Raw genomic sequence first — 18158 nt, 5'->3', positions numbered from 1 at the left:
AGAGGTCAAATTAGACGTGTCCCCATCATATTATTATTTTATTCCTATAGCACAGCCTACATAAAATGTGTCAATCAATTTACATGTTTACATGCACGAGATCGAATTCAGCTAGCTTTTTCAACAGTAGCAATTTAGAGGCGTAGTGTTATTTGAGAGTTTTATCTTATCTGTGTTGTTAGCTTATCTGAGAATCAGTCCACCTGTTTCTGTGAGTCAACAGCAGCTTCGCTTCATTCCCAGCTTCACAAACACTGCTGTGCTTTTTTTATGTGTGACAGTTATACTATTTTAGTCACATAAGAAATAAGTACTCATCAAGCAAACATTTTTAACTTCTAATATCATAGCAGAAATCGACATATTACAAAAGTCTTGTAAAATAGTCAACTTCCTTATATTTGAGTGTTTGAGCTTCAAGTTTTATTGTTCATTATTTATTTATTACTTGCTTCATCCGGATTTTAGTTTTTGTGACAGAAAGCTGGTAGAACAATCAGGAGATTTAGTTTGGCCTCAAAATGTTATTAGTAGTATTAGTACTCTGTCAGTAACCGGGGATGAAGTTATATATTCCCAATTACTGGCAGACGACCATATTAAATACACAAGAGTTGTTTTGGTATAAAGAGACAATTTGTGTGATTTTGTAACACTTGGACTTTATTACTAAGGTGAGTACATTTTTATAAGCCTAACCAAATTTGCAACCCAAAATGTGTGAAAATAGTCCCTTATTATTCTGTACCTGCAATGTAAACAATAACATGATACCTTGGTACAGCTGAATTTACCTGGCATTTGGCATGGTTTACACCAGGCTGTTTCCCATCAGGTTCAGAGGTCAAGTCATGGTCAGTTGGACCATAGCATGACAGTAAAGGTGTAAAGGTTGTATAACATGTGGGAACAGCTATGTTTACTGTTTATTCTCTTGCAGCGGGTCTTGTGTATATAAGCCCCTGGAGAGCCATTTGCTGGTTGTGGACGGCCATGGAGAAGTTAAAGATTTTGTTTGCTGTTGTCCTGTCCCTGGGAACAGCCTCAGCAACCTCTGTAAGTCTTCTGAATATAATTTCATGTTTAATATTTAAATATGTGAATCAAAAGCATACAAGATCTCCACAGAGTGATAAATCTGTTCTTAGTGACTTGAAAATGTTTGAAAGTGTTTTACTTAACTTTGTCTTTGCAGATGTTCAGATGGACATTTAACAGCAGCTCAAATGCACATACATAGGATTTAACTTTTGCATCCTCCGATTAATAGATTATTTTTAACCAGCTTTCAAGGTTGAAAGTTTAATTCTTAGGGTTAAGGTTAGGGTTAGGGTTAGGGTTAGGGTTAGGGTTAGGGTTAGGGTTAGGATTAGGGTTAGGGTTAACACATTGTGCTCTGTTGATGGAGAAATATGTATTTATGTATATGTATGGAAGCATTTAAAATGGGTACTGCAAACCAAATTCCAACTATTGGAGAGAGTTGTTGTTGGGTTTTTATGTCAGATGGAATCTTTCTCAGTTGATACGGTTTGTTTGCTTGCATTCATGGCTGCAGCATGCTGTGTTTGCGTGCCAGTGTTTCATATCTGGCAGCCTGGGATGTTTAAATGGGTGGAAATCTGATCTCACAGAAATACATAAAATGACCATGACCTCTTAAGATCGCATCACGTGGTGGTGGCGTGTTAATATTGTGTGTTAATATTACGTTCCAGCACCACAATCAGGTTGACTGTGCAGAAGGTAGAAACACATGGGTTGAAACAAAATGTTCCCCATCAAAATGGAAATTTCAAAGGAAACATACTGATTGTATTATTATAGTTGGAGAAGCCAGTATTTAAATTTAACATATTTTCTTAATCTCTGATAAGATAATCTAATTTTATGAGTTATTATATATATTACATATTGGTCTTTTAACGTCTTTTAAAGATGTGATAGTTTGTTAGTGCTGTGTTATCATTTATATTTTAGGATAGCTATCCTTGGGATGTGCTATCATTGAAGGTGAAAGCTCTCCTTTGACTGTTTCCCTAGCTGGGTGTAGTGCACACAGAAGGTGGCAGTGTTCAGGGACAAAATATCCGCCTGGGTCTTTTCCGCTCAGTGGATGTCTTCAAAGGAATTCCTTTTGCTGCCAAGCCTGGAACACTTGAGAAACCCAAACCTCACCCTGGCTGGGACGGTGTGTTTAAACTGATGAAACAGTTGAACATTTGAATGCATAAATAGCTGCTGGAAAACATTAAGCATTGTCATTTTATGAATCAAAACCCCCAGGCATACTGAAGGCAACAAAGTTTGCCCAGAGATGTCTCCAGATCAGCATGCTACAGACTTCAACTTTTGGTAGTGAAGACTGCCTCTACCTCAACATCTGGGTTCCTCATGGCCGACATGGTAGCATTTTTGTGTTTCTATATGTCAATGTTAGAATTAATTGATACAATTGATTTGGTTGCTTGTAAAATAAAAATGCTTCTCTTTTTCTTCCCAAGTGTCATCAAATCTCCCAGCGATGATTTGGTTCTACGGAGGAGGCTTCATGGTTGGTGGATCAATGGGCCCAAATTTTCTTAACAACTATCTGTACAGTGGTCAGGAAATTGCAGACCAGGGCAATGTTATAGTGGTCTCAGTGGGCTATCGTGTGGGAACCCTGGGCTTCCTCAGTACAGGGGACTCTGGCTTACCTGGTGAGGTGAAATCCTTAACATTTACTGCTATTTCCTATGTGCCTACTGTGTATCACTTTACATTGAGTTACTGGGTAAAAAGTACTTTTAGCTCAATATTTGATTCTACAACAGGAAACTATGGTCTGTGGGACCAGCACTCTGCCATTGCCTGGGTGCACAGGAACATTCACTCGTTTGGAGGAGATCCCAACAACATCACCCTCTTTGGAGAATCTGCAGGTGGAGCTAGTGTCAGTTACCAGGTGAGAAACTAGGACAAATGTATTTTCAAGGTGAAATACACTAAGTTGAATTTAAATCAGACAAAACACTTCTCCCGTTCAGCCCTGTGGTTCACCAACGAGCTACGGAAAATGAAGGCAGCTGGGTGTGCCTTTGAGTGGCATTACAAAGCCTCAGGTCTCACCGTTCACAGGTTAGCTCATCGAGAACACCAAAAGGCCTGCTCAAAGTCCCTTACAGCGGCACAGTCACAATTTTACTCTAATATCATCACAAAACAGTCCTGGCAATTCCAAGTAACTTTTCTTTACTATCAATCATTTTCTCAAACCACAAACCCCTGAACTTACAGAAACTACAGAGGAGCACTTCAGAAGTCTCACAGCAAGAGGTTGAGGATATCATCAGGAGGATGAAACCCTCCACCTGTGCCCTCGACCCCTTTCCTACAGCCCTAGTGACAGCAAACATATATGCCATAAGTCCCACGATCACCACTGTAATTAACCACTTGCTCCAGGCAGATGTTCCATCTGCTCTTAAAAAACACCATAATCACCATAATAGTACTGGAAAATGTAGTTGCCGCCCATCTTCAGGACCAAATACAACAACCATTTTCAAATACAACAACCTTTTGTCTGGTTTTCTTTCTGCCCACAGTACAGAAACAGCTCTGGTTAGAAGCACAAATGACCTACTGATGGCAGCTGATGCTGGCTCACCTTCCCTCCTCATCCTTCTTGATTTGTCTGTTGCATTCGACACTGTTGACCATTATATACTCCTAAACCGATTACATCACACCATTGGACTCACTGACACTCCCCTTAACTGGTTTCAATCTTACCTCACTGACAGAACAGTACAGTTTCTTTTGAAGTGCAATGTTCCAGACACACACTGTCACCTGTGGGATCCCCCATCCTTTTCACACTATACATGTTCTCCCTTGACCATGACATCAGTTGCTATGGACTCTCATTTCATTACTACGCTAATGATACACATATTTATATGAAAACTGATACACACTCCTCTGCAGCTTCGCCATCGTCATCATCATCATCTTCTCTAGCAATACTCACTGCCTTTCTGGAGGAGATAAAGGTGTGGATGAAACACAACTTTCTCCAGTTGAACAGCTTACAAAAATGAAACAATTTTAGTTGGCACCCCACACCAGATCCAGTCATCCTCTATTAACCAGCATAACTTTCTCTGGTCACAACACTCCCCTCTCCTCATCAGACACAAACCTTGGTGTAATATTTGACCATCAATTCTACTTTGAATCCCATATCAAACACGTATGCAAGATCTCCTTTCACCATCTCAGAAATATTGCCAAACTCTGTCCCACACTCACCTCATCTCCTGCTGAAAAGCTGGTCCATGCCTTTGTCTTCTCTAGACTGGATTACTGCATTGCACTTCTCAATAGGATACCTAGCAAGGGTCTTCAGAGACTACAATATGTTCAGAACAGCACTGCAAGGATCCTGATGAGAGTGCAATAGTAGGAACACATCATACCCATTCTCCATTCACTTCATTGGCTCCCCTTCTCCACCAGGATTGAATACGAGGTCTCCCTTCTTACTCGCCAGTCGCTCTATGGCAATGCCCCCCCTGTAAAGTGCGTTGTAAATAAAATATCTTATTATTATTATTGTTATTATTATTATTAGTAGTAGTATTACTACATAGTTAATACTTTGTAATAATGGCGTTGTAAATGGCTAATAAAGTTTTTTTTTACCATTAAAAAAGTATTCCTTAAAAACTTGCCTAAACAACAACAAATATGCATTTTACTGATAGTTTTCAGTCATTAGTGAGACATTTAAGATCAGAAAATGGACATTTCATATTCATTTTTGCAATGACTTGTAAATGAATTGTGAAATATCATAACATAACTGATATTTTTATACTACACAGACCCTCACTCCCCACAACAAAGGGCTGTTCAAGAGAGCCATCTCCCAGAGTGGTGTTGCCTTCTGCCCTTGGGCTTTAAGCAGGAACCCACACAAGGTTACACTGGAGGTAAGTACTGCTTCTGTGTCACTGTCAGATACCATAGAGATGGGCCCTAATGTCATGAAAAAGGCCCCACAAAAGTCCCCAAGCAATTATAAAGGGTACAGATAGGTATTGATAAATTGTAGATAGGTATTTGAATTCAGACTTTTTATAACCAAAACTGAATTATCACTGTTTTGCACATATAATTTACATATATATTGGCTCATATACACTGACATGCAGTGAATGTCTTAAGCATTATATTTGTAATATAAGTTGGGGAACTTACTGTATATTACAAATATAGCAATGCCGTTTGTACCAAGTCAATGCCCATTAAAATGATCTCCCCTTGAAAGTTTTCATGTTCGGGGTATTTTTCTATTAATCAGTGCCAAAAAAGCTACATTAAATCCACATTGATTCAGTGTTGTAAAACATTTGAAAACTTCCATGAAGCTTGAATATCTCTTATAGGCACCGTCAGTACTTTAAGATTTGGTCTACACTAATATATCTGTGAAATTGGGAAATTGTTATCAGAGAATCGATAACTGTCAATCACAGGATGTAAGCACCATTCTCTTATTTTGGCATAAAGTAGCTGTTGAAATGGCTTTAAAGCCAAATGATAAGTTAACATAAAACAACATGATGCTGGTTTTAACCCTGTCTTCTTATACAATACTCTAGCGACCTTTACTATCATCATTCACTGACATTTTCTGTTGTCAGTGGAGAAGTTTTTAGCACAATTAAGAGTTTGGCTGTGATCAGTTTTATTTTCCATTTCTCTCTTCATTCTTAGAGTTTATAGGGGTAAACTCAGCCTAACAGTTAACAACATAATTTCAGTTATATGCGTCACATGACTACTCATGTAAAATGGATTCTTTCTTATCAATTCAGATTCAAGATTTAGAGAGATTTTGTCATGTACAACAACAGAGGTCTACGACACAGAGGAATTACATATGTTTGGCTTTGGATACACACATAATACTTACTTACCAATTCATGTTGGTTTGGCTCTGCACATGAGATTAGTTGAAAATAAGAGAAATATAGAAAAGCAACAGCCAAATCTTTGAAAGAAGCAAAATGTATATTTTTTAGAATAACATCATTAAAGTCCATATCAATGGAATATCCTATTTGCCTGAATGCAGTGAGAAAATATGGCTTGATTACCTACTATGTGCTCAGGTTGCTGAGAAGGTAGGCTGCCCCATTGATGACAGAATGGTGGCCTGTCTGAAATCAACTGATGCTGCGACTCTTGCCATGGCTGCTCCCAAGATAAAACAAGGCTCCCCAGACTGTAAGCATAATTTTCTTTCAATGGAGCAATATTTATGAGGCTATTTAATCAATCTACTGTATTTGCAATATTTATCAGGCAGTCAACATTCACAAAAAAACATGCAAAAGATGATCAGACCATTGTTCCCTTGTAGTTAGTTTTAAGATGCCTCTCTGTTATAGCCCTACAATTCATCATAAATTACAAAGTATTTGTTTCAGTGTAGGGATTTTACACAAAGCTACCAATAACATATTACAATGTTCATGCAATAAAATGCCACTTTATTAATTCTGTGCCAATCCATCTCAGCTCCGGCTGTGAAAAACCTGCTTCTCTCTCCTGTTGTTGATGGAGACTTCCTCCCTGATCAACCCAGCAACTTGTTCCACAACTCTGCTGACATTGACTACCTCGCAGGAGTTAATGACATGGATGGGCACCTCTTCACATCAAAGGATATTCCTTCTTTCAATGACGAGAATCAGGAGACCCCCATGTAAGACTGATTTGTCTTAAGAGAGAAAGCATATAGTTTTGTAGGCTTCTACAGCTTTTTTCCCCGAATCATTTCACCAACAGAGCTCTTCACTTTATTAACACTGCAGAGAAGATGTAAAGAGGCTCCTTGCTGCTTATACCAAAGAGAATGGCCAAGCTGGTTTTGAGATTGCCTTCGCTGAATACTCGTCCAACTGGGGACCAACACCGAGCCAGGACACCATTAAGAGAACGGCTGTGGACATTGGGACTGACAGCATGTTCCTGGTTCCTACACAGACTTCCATTTTCCTTCATGCTGCTTATGCCACGTGAGTCAGTTGCTGCAGTACGGTCACCTTGAGGTTATACATAACAAAGAGTTTTAATGATCAACTTTAACGTAACACAGATACACTTTTTGAAGAGCTATGTACCAAGATGCATTTCTCTCTTAGCATTGAGATATGACCTTTAGTCTATGGACAATGTCTATGTCTATGGACAAGTCTATGGACAATAGACTAAAGGTCTATTGTTTGTATATTGTTTGAGTTTCTGTTACAAAAAACACCTTTGACAGGTCTAAATCATCTAATGCTCCACCTGACTCTGCACTCTGATGAAATGTACCCTTAAGATCATAATCATAATTGATTGAATGGTTTTCTTTGATGACTTTTGATTTTAAAGTCAAAGTTTGAGACGGGCATCATCAATTTGTAGCAAGAGTAATGTAGGACAGATATGTTCTAAACAATGTGATGGTCTTTAACAGGTCTGGCCGCACCTACTCCTACTTGCTGTCTGAGCCCAGTTTACTGGCTAGACCAGGCAAACCCTACCATGACTGGGTGGGAGCTGACCATGCTGATGACCTGCAGTATGTTTTCGGCAAACCCTTCACCACACCCAAGGCTTATGGGGACAGACACAGAGACCTGTCTGGCTACATGATTGCCTACTGGACTAACTTTGCTAGAACTGGGTAACACACTCTACATGCATGCCAATATGGTCAGATTTGAAGTAGTTGAAGATAATTTTATCAAAGGACATAGACAGAAGTGATTGAGATAAGATACATTTTTTGCTTTGAGTCATGGAAATTCAAAACTATACTCTAATGGATGTTTTCTTATTTTCCCAGAAATCCAAATGAAGGAAACATGAAGGTGCCTGTGACCTGGCCTGAGTTTACCAGAACTGGACAACAGTTCCTGAATATCAATGCTAAGATGAATGAGAGTTCCATTGAAAAAGAAATGAGGCTACGTTTTGTTCGACTTTGGACCAGCACCCTTCCCAGCCTCTCGTCTTATGGTGTCACAGATGCAGAATGATTCATTTAGATTTTTATTTCATTAAAGAAACTTAAATAAGACAAATAAAACTGTGTCCTAAATTGATAGATGTTCAGTGAAAAACAATTTTTCTGTGGTTGTAATAATAATAAAAAGTACTAAAAAAGACACAAAGACACAAGACGCAGACCTCTACAAAAAAGGCTGCACAATCTTCTAAACATGTTTTAATAAAAGTGGAACCATACATTTCCTATTCTGGCTTATTTTTGTTTGACAGCCTCTGCCTGGTAAACACCAACATCTTTTTAACTTCACACCCCAAGTTAAAGTGGTTGTAGTGTTATACTTTGGACCTAAGGCAGGAATCTGCCATAGATCCAAACTGGTTCCAGATATACTCATCCACCCTCTTAGTCAACATACCGCCCATTTTATTAGGAAATGTTATTCCTCTAAACCTTATTACCTGCTCTGTTTCTTTCTATCTACTAAAATTAAATATTGACTTTGTGAATGTCGAAACCTTGTCAATCAAACCATTTGTACACAAGCCTTGACAATAAACAAGAATAATGGTTTAATCTAGATGACATGGACCCATTACTTAAAACCACTCTTCTCAATTATGGTGGCTTCTGTAAACCAGGTGGACTGCTTGTGGTGTGACATAGAAAGAGGGAGTATGTGCCATTGGCCAACATTTACAGTACCACTCAAACTTTTGATTGGTACTATACAGACAAGTGACAGGGAAAAAAACATAAAGTGTCTTAGTAAGGTGTTGGGCCACCAAATGCAACCAGAATGACTTAAATGTGCCTTAACATTGATTCTACAAGTCTCCATTCTTCCCAAAGATTATTCCCTCATTTGGTGTTTTGATGATGGTATGGAGAATGCTGTTTAACATGTTAGTCTGGAATCTCCCATGATATGCCAATATACTTTGGGAGATGGGAGATTTGCTTACTGAAATATGTTTGAGGGCAGAAAGTACTGTGATTGGTTCAATCAATCAAAACAGAATAGAGGCGGGGACAACCAAAGAGAGGCGGGCTAATTTGAATTTCAGGAGTTGAATTTCTCTAAGGTAAGTTTTTCCCCCTGTGAAATATAAGCATGCTATTAATAAGAGAAGTGATAGTAAGTTGTTTCTGTGTGCATGCGTGGAAGGTTATTTCTCCTCAGTCAAATGCTAATGCTAATGCTGAGATATCTTTCTGAAGCTAGCAAGCTAGTGCGGCATATGCTAGGGCTAGCAAGTAGCCAGTTGAACCATATTCTCCTGCCCTTCATTACATCATAATTTGCTGCGGGGCAGTTTAGTCTCTCCTGGTCCCAGGGCTGAAGTAACATTGTCCTGCCAAAAAGTTCTTTCTGGTGATTTTGTGATATTCTCTTCCTGATTGCAGTGACGATGAGGAGGCTCCTGCATGAATACAATGAGGGGAAGTCAGGCTCCCCTTTATCTTCATGCTGCCAAAGCCAGGTATGATCCAAATCTTGCTACACATTTATACTGCATTATCTGAATGCAAATTGTTTTAATGTATCAATCAGGCTTGGTTCCAGAAACCACTGAGGATGCTTCAGAGGTTAGTAGTGGGTAACTTGTAGTAGTTACAGCACAGGCTGTGTAGTAAGGGAATTGTAAAAACAGCATAGTGATGATGTAGTGTTGTGGAATATGTTCATTGTGTGACTTGCACTGAACCTTCATTCTGAAATGTAAATAGTGGCATATCTTTCTTCCAACCACCTTTCCTGTAGCTGTAATCTGATAGGCCTCGGTCCAGGCAAACAAACCCCAGCTCCATCTTTGCCTCGATTTTCTCTGCTCATACTCTTACCTGATGGTTCTCTGACCTGCTTGGAGCAGACGCACCTAATTCCTTTCTTCATGGCAATGATGTGAGAGCCTGCCTAAGTTCCCTCATTAGCTCAGTACACACTGCTAGCCGAGGGTTAAAGTTTTATTGCTAGCTAATATGACACAAAGGCTGCCATCTAACTCTAAAAACTACAGGAGACATGATGCAAGTTAGTGTTGAGTTGCTAACTGTTAGCAGCATGCAAGAGCCTCTCTCCCTTCATGAACGTCAAACATTTTTCACTGAGCTCTACTGCAGTGATGTCTTTTCATAGGTTGGTTAGCCACAGTACTAAGTTGATGTTAGTTATGCTTCAGACATATTTATAGAACTGAGGTAACATCTGGCAACTACCATGTCTAACTGTCATCTTTTCCAACCTGGCACTTTGTATTCCATAAATTAAACATAGTCACACACACACACACACACACACACACACACACACACACACACACACACACACACACACACACACACACACACACACACACACACACACACACACAGTCTCATCCACCATCTTAGATTTGAGTCCGCCATTTTGTTTGGTCTTTTTCACAAGCACACCCACGCATACACCAGCATCACAAGTCAAGATTTACAATTTCTTCCTAAATTAAGTACATTTAGTTAGATTTCATATGTGGGATGAAAAGGAAGAAAGAAATTCATTATAAGGATATTAGTAATTTGTCCAGGATAATCATATTTTCCGTCAAGACCTGTTGATGTTAGGCTAATGTTGACTGAGCCAACATCTTGCTAGCTAACATTATAATTTGACCCTGCTTTCATATCAGAGATCTGATGAAGTGGAGGTGTCTGGAAGAAAGTGATGGAGAGTCAGGGAGAAGCAGCACTGAGTGGCAGGTAGGTTATATGCACAAATGGATTTGGTGTTATATTAAAAATCCATCCTGCCTAACCTTCCCATAACACATCTCAGAATAAAGAGCTTGCACTATCACTTGTTCACCTGCAGTAGGCTATAGACATCAGAGATCAGAATTGGACCATGAAAATAAATGAAAGATTATTGCATAAGATATTTAATTGTTTCTATTTATTTTTGAAAGGAACTTAAAATTCCCTTTAATTATATGAATATGCTTGGTGGAGAGCGTGCTGTACAGTAAGTAGCTTCCATTTAATCCACATTGTCCAGTTTCACTGAGTGTGTTCATGTGTGTCTGTGAGATATTTAAGAAAACAATGTAACTTAAATATTGTCCTTGGACTAAATGTACTCCTGTGCTCTAGTAATAAGTCATCAAGCTGACATTACATTACAATCTTTTATCTCTGCATTCTCTAGAGCATTACTGAAACACAACCACAAGAGGGCACATGCAGCACATGAGTGAGCACTAGTCAGTTTGATTATAATGGTTGTCATGTGGCCCATTTATAAAATTACACCACATTAAACTAAAAAATAGTATAAATTAAATGAATGTAAAATATAAATGAATAGATATTGTGCATACAAGAAACCTAGAAAAGATAAGATATACTTTATTCTCCCCTTAGGACATTTTTTCCTTGTATTCTTCTGTTTCTTCTCTGTATCTGCAATAAGAAATGGCAGCAGGTATCTCTCTCTGATTAATTTCCTCACCATTAAAGACAGAATGATACATCTTATTGATCTCTCTTCACCTCAGATCCATTTAGTAGCTGCTCTGTAGCTTTTAATCAAATTATCTTCATCAACACGTTTGTCATGGACATGTAGATTGGACTTTCATTTTTTATAAGAATTTTAAGTAGGCTACTCCTCGTCCATGTTAATCCAATCAATCCATCTGCTGATGAAGATAATGTAATGTGTTCAAAGGCTTCAGAACAGCCTTAACTGAACTTGTGTTTTCATTAATTAGATCTGCAGTGTTTGGCCTCACTGGCTATCGCTGGTAAGGAGAGTGAGTATTGTGTCTATATGGTAGATGGTGTTTCTTTTTTCATATCTACTCTGTAATGCTGGTGTGGTTAAAAGAAAGATGCATACAGTTAGGTTTGCTGGGGCAACTGCAGCTTCAGGTTGAGTGGCAGAAATAAGTGAGAAATAAGCAGCCCAATGACAAAGACACTGAAACCCTGACCTCCATCCTGCTGAAACTGAGCTGTAAGAAAAGAAACAGGAAGAAAAAGAGCACAAGAAGAAGTGTGACTGTGACACTAAGTCTTAAGAAGCTGCTGGTTGTTCAGCGCACTCCTACTTTCCTTCCTACTTTCTCACCACTAACCTCCTTCCTTTTCTCCTTTTTCCTCAACCCACTTACTTTCCTTCCTCACCCCCACTCTCTCTCCTGTCCCTCCCTCTGTCTATCCTAACTTCCTTCCCTCCCATTTCAGGGCAGCACACTGGCACAGTGATTAGCACTTCAGCCTCAAAGAAACACCTCCACCTGTCTGGCAGGTTGTTTTTATGTAGTGTCTGTTCTCCTCGTGTCTGTGTGGATTTTCTCTGGGTTCTCGGGTTTCCTCCCACAACATAAATACATGCAGGTTAGGCTGATTGGAAACTCTTAATTACCCCCAAATAGAACACTAATACCTTTCAAATAAAAAAATTGACATAAAAAAACTAATGTGTCTGCCTCTCCGAGTACATCAGTAAGACATCAGTACAACTCTATGATTTTATACTGTAAATGTTAAAGAGTTGACACTCTCTCTGTCAAATATTATATTTCTAAGTTATGATTTAAACAAAATTAAAGCCGTATTCAGACAGAATGAATGTCATAGGAGGAAGTAGGAAATGAAATATTCTCTCTGATCCTCTTTAATCAAACTAATGTTTCCTGGCAGCATTTTATCAGTGGAGAAATGACAGGATATGGTCTGTAATATACATGCACATTCAGTAAGACAAAGGCAAAATTCATGAATATAAATACATGTTTATGTTTCAGACATAATGATAAATTGATATCATTCAGTGTGACTACTTCTGCACTCACTATGCGTGTAGGTGCACCGCTCTGCAGTGAGTTAAAGACACTGCCAGTAAAGATTGAATAGAGCTAGTTGTGTCAGATACCCACTTGGCCCCTATCTCTTACACTGAAAGCACATTTGAAGGGGATGTCTTATTAGCCTGTATGAACAGGAGGAATGATCAGAAAGAAAGGAATAAACCCTCTTTCAGTGTTTATATGGACACCTGACTGTTGTTTTAAGACACTTGATTATTAAAGGATAGGTTGACAAAAATATGTGAACCTATCCTTTAATATTTTGTTTGCTCTGCTGCTCCCAAGTGGCCAAAAAGGGTGAATGCAGGTTTAAGTTGATTCTTGTATTGTTACAGCAAATTAGAATAAAATTAAACCAGATCTTCAGTGTAAGTTTAGTTACCTCAGAACTTTAAGGCATCCTGGTCAGTTACATTCTTATGTTAAAATAACATCATGTATTTTTACGGTGTACCTTAACTGTAATGTAGTTGCTATACATGGATAGTAAAGGAACAGATTTCCCATTAAAAATCATTTGGTTTTATCCGTCCAGACTAAGAATGATTTTTAAAACAATGTATTTATAGTTATCATTATAGTTGTTGGTGTGGACGGGCCTTAATTCAAGGTTAACTTAAGTATCACAATGATCATAAAATTACGTTTCAAAATGTACAGGGCACGTTTCACCCTTAACTTGTGTACTGTACATATAGAGCACATATTTAATTTAAACTGAAACAATTTTCATCAAAAAATGACACCATCCTTTAAACAGACCAGGCTGTGTGCGGATGGTGGCTGTGTGCGGATGGTGGCTATGATGCATATTCAATGTGTAATCCTCAATGTGCCACTCTGTACATATAGAGCAGTAGTTAGAGTACAGCCAGTGTAAATAACAAATATTCATCTGCAGTCAGACAGGGTCTGACTAGTCTGAGGGCTGCTGCACAATCTTAATGTACACACAGTGACATGTTTTAATACCTGGATATACACAGCCTCCACTATTTCAGTCTGTGCTCACAGTTCTGTGTGTAACAGAAGGGTGGAGGGTTAGAAGGAGCTACAATACCTGACATGAGAAGGCTGCCTGGCAGAGGAATCTGTGCCACCTGTCACTCAAAGCAGACAAGCTGTTCTATCCAATCACAAAGTGTTATCTCGTGACATGTGTTTTGTGAAATGTGTCTCCTGAAATGTTATTTGGTGAAATGTTATTATTTCCCTAAATGAGGGTCATCCCTATGTTCCCACAGCCCTATGTTCCCACACTTGTAAGAAATTTTCCTTCCATCAAAATTAAGCCCTATGTTCCCTCAGGCCTGCATTCCCACAGCACAGGTTTGCACATAACGAGTTGTTGCCACCCCTTAACCCGTGTCCCCCCCGCCCCTGCTGGTGACAAATGGCATGTCGCTCCCATGTATGATTAGTGTGTATTATGGAAGTGACAATAAAACTGATTCTGAAATGTTGTGTTTACTGAAATATGTTTTGAGAATGTACATATATAGAGCAGGGGATTATTGCACAAAAACAAAAATCCAGTATAATTGAAAAAGCGAACTTGAGCTAGTCTAATCAGTCCATCATGACTTAATATGTTTGCACGTTTGCCAAACCAGGATGAGGAGGCGTGGCTATGTTAAATCAGGTGTAAATAATTCAGACTAGTGCACATTTATGGCTTTCTTAAATAAATCACGTTAATCACAGATTAACTGATGTAGAAACAGAAGATGAATGCTGCATACTGTTCACCAAATAAGCAACAGTTTATAATGGAAACTTATGAAGAGGTGAAAAACATACGGCCACTGTTATTAAAGAGAAAAAGCCTGGCAGACAATAGTGGGCTGACTGAATGCACAAGTTGTACAAAAATATAGACTTACTAACCACTGTGCCACTGAAACTGACACAAATACAATTAAAGGAGTTACAAATGAATTTCACAAATGAACATTTGTACACTTTGCCTTAAAAGAGAGCAGTGAAAGTGAATGTTACTTAGGACATTTACCATGAAGACTAATTACTTATAAATAAAAAAAAAAACGATAATAGATTATAAAAATGATAAGTTACAATTAAATATAATAACAGTTGGCCTACTTAACTGAATGACAGTGTATGTGGTATTTTAATGCAGACTAATACAAAATTAATGAAAATGTAAAACATTTATTTGCAATCGGAGTGACAGCTGACTGAACAAATAAGACACCAGGATTAATCAAGCCTGGCTATTAGCCTGGTCTGGAGCAGGCTAGTTGCACTCAATAAATCTCCATGATAATTTTAGTGCCCCTGCTTTTGTGCAACCAAGTCACGGCTTAATTCAGTCAGGATAACTTGGAAGTCCTGGTTTAATCCACTATCTAGGTTTTGTGCAATAGCTTTAACGAGTGAGAGTACCACCAGTGTGAAAGCGCTGTGATTCATCTGCAGTCAGACAGGGTGTGACCAGTCTAAGGGCTGCTGCATAATCTTAATGTGTACACACTGACATATTTTAAGAGCTGGATGTACACAGTCCTGCCTCCAATTATTCAGTCTGTGCTCACAACCCACTGTGACCACAAGAGGGTTTAGGATTGGGAAGGTAAGAGGAAGCGCCATGGCTGACAGCAGTGTCAGTACCTGATCCGTGCCAGCTAACTGATCCTTTCTGCATATGTGCAAAATGCTACACAACATGCCACTAACCCTACCCATCTCATGGCTCATAGGAAAAATGTCAAATTATATCTCTAGCTCAACAGCTAACAAGCTATGTTAACAGCAAGGTGCATACCTGTTTGTACTAGCATGCACGATAAAATGTTACCATAGCTCCTCTTACAGGAAGACATTGATGTGAAGAACTTTTTAGGAAGTCTACAGTTTAACACACAGTAAGTTGTATTATTTGCAGTCCGATACTGGCATTTAAAGCCACCAAAGCAACAGGAACATCAGCTGCAGCTGGGGTCTGGCTCATTTGCTGAAGTGCACAGCTCTACAGCCAGAGGAACCTGAGCCTCCTGTCACTCAAAGCAGGCATGCAGGTTCTATCCAATCACAAGGTGTTGTCCAACACTTTACCTAAACTGAAATGTCGTGCTTTGTGAAATATTGTTGTTTTGTGAAATTTTGTGTTTTGACCCGCATGGTCACTGTGCTGCTGCCCATGCCTGCAAAATTAAAAACAAATAAATAAATTTGTTAAAAGTTGGTAAAAACAACTGTACGGCAATATGGACCAAAGTAAAAGTTTCATGTTTGATGTTGAGGTCAATGTTTATATGATGGCGACATAATAACATATTGGGCAATATAATGAATGTGACAGTGTTGAGATATCTGCTTTCACAATATATAGAAATGTCGACCATTATGACTTCTTAGCTTGAGAAATGTCGGGTGTGGTCTGTTAACCTGTTGAAATGCAGTCAGTGCGTAAGACTTGAGAGCTTTGGTCATTTCTAAGGAATTACTGTACGTCCTCTTAGCAAGTTTCATACCATCACATGAATGTTGACCTCAAAGTTAAATATTAAAGTTTTAAAGTTTACTATAAAGTTTACACTTATTCTTCTACTCCTTATTATTATGAAGGACATTTTGGATAACACTCCAGATTACAGCCTGTAATGTATGGCGCAATTACTCTGTGATTACAATCTTTTCCACAAATGGTGTACCAGAGTATGTATGTACCATATACAGTCTATGGTATGTACCAGTACATATGTACAGGAGAACTAGATAAGTTAAGTTTCAACAATTCAGGAACTTACATTGTAGTTATTTTTTCTACCAAGTGCCTATTCTGTTATAACAGTTAATGTATGACCTACTGAGCAATAATCTGGAAGTTTGGGAGGAATTTAGAGATAATTTGTACTGTACATACTGTATTGTACTTAACTACCAGGTACCAATTCTATCATTCCATTATTTTCTGACCTTTCACTAAAGTTTGCACAATCATGATTACTACTCATATAATCTTTAACCTCTGTAATTGATCAAGATTATTTTAACTTTGACTGATTACTTTACGTAATTGTCATCTAATACTGATTCTAGCCATAGGACTTTATCTTTTAACCTTTACTGATTCACTGTCATAGGACTGTCACGATAAAAATAACCCCACAGTTCTCTGTATAATAAACAGAATACATAAACCAAGCTGGTCCACAGTAACTTCTTTTTTTTTTTTTTTACACAAACATTTATACTAAAGTTTTTACCTTTCCTATTGTGGAGCTAAATATTAACACACTACCATCGTCATGGGAGTGGACATTAAGCGCCTGCCTATATCACTAGTGTAATGAGAATTCTTATTATTCATCTTCTCTGATAAAATGAGTAACTATGTCATATGATTGGGTGTGTGTGTCTTAGTTGGCTGACCATGACACCACTTATGTTGCATGAAATGCTGATTGAGTGAACATAGTGAATGATTATATAACTTGACTAAGACTTGAATAGATTAAACAAAATCCCATAGTTGCAGTGTGAATAAATTCACCTCAACATGTTTCAGCCAATCAACAAATGTTATACTGTATCACATTTATAATACTTTGCTCTTTGCTCTTTCAGCTGGGCGCGCAGTGTTAGTTTGGATGTGTACGTTCGGTAGCTAACAAATTATTATTAAGTTAACGCTCCCACACCACCTTTCATTTGTTCAGTTAATGCTACATTTGACACGAGCCACAAACCAGACATTTCTGTACCACTAAATATATTCATGTTATTACCCGCCGTATTATAACACTGATTGGCTGAGGCAGTTGCCCCAGGGTCTCAGAACAACAACCACTTGATAAGGAGGTCTCTACTGTCATTAATTTGATTGAATCAACTATTTCTCTTTGACAAAGGGAATACATTTTACCATTGTGTAAACATTCTTCAGTCCGTACTGGTAGAATAAATGTTTCTTTGCAACAAGTGATGAGCATTCTTAAGGATTAAAGCTGAGGTAGGCCGGGGGACCTGATCATTTTAGTGCTTTTTACTTGCTGAAAATGTTTGCAGCTGAGCTTATATCTATGTGGCAGCCTATTTTTCAGTGTTTTATAGACAGATAACACCTGACATAATTCTGACATATTGGGTTTACTCTTCTGAATGAAGTGTGTTGTATTCCCTGTATGTGGGGAAATAAAATGTCATGCTGTAAAACTAAAATTTCAAAGATGTGTGACAATCTAGATTTAAATTTGATCTGAATTGGGCAGCATGATCCCCCTGTGGTTAAC

General features: G+C 38.4%; 1 protein-coding gene across 1 annotated transcript; it reads left to right on the top strand.

Annotated features, from left to right (window-relative positions):
• Window positions 1-987: 987 nt before the first annotated feature.
• On the top strand, window positions 988-8084 carry LOC133995289 (bile salt-activated lipase-like). Its single transcript, XM_062434630.1, has 11 exons — window positions 988-1056; window positions 2044-2191; window positions 2287-2406; window positions 2505-2702; window positions 2817-2947; window positions 4872-4979; window positions 6165-6279; window positions 6574-6760; window positions 6870-7073; window positions 7520-7729; window positions 7892-8084. The coding sequence occupies exons 1-11, from the start codon at window positions 994-996 to the stop codon at window positions 8082-8084; spliced, it is 1677 nt and encodes a 558-aa protein (XP_062290614.1). The 5' UTR covers window positions 988-993.
• The last annotated feature ends 10074 nt before the right edge of the window (window positions 8085-18158 follow it).

This window comes from Scomber scombrus, chromosome 15 (assembly GCF_963691925.1).
Source record: "Scomber scombrus chromosome 15, fScoSco1.1, whole genome shotgun sequence".
Classification (NCBI taxonomy): domain Eukaryota; kingdom Metazoa; phylum Chordata; class Actinopteri; order Scombriformes; family Scombridae; genus Scomber; species Scomber scombrus.
Note: the sequence above shows the minus strand (reverse complement) of the source record. Positions and strands in the feature narration are given on the sequence as shown.

Coding starts and splice junctions, on each gene's coding strand:
- LOC133995289 (XM_062434630.1), top strand. CDS start 994: ATGGAGAAGTTAAAGATTTTGTTTGCTGTTGTCCTGTCCCTGGGAACA. Junction 2,948..4,871: donor GAGCTAGTGTCAGTTACCAG/GTGAGAAACTAG, acceptor TATACTACACAG/ACCCTCACTCCCCACAACAA. Junction 7,074..7,519: donor CTTCATGCTGCTTATGCCAC/GTGAGTCAGTTG, acceptor GGTCTTTAACAG/GTCTGGCCGCACCTACTCCT.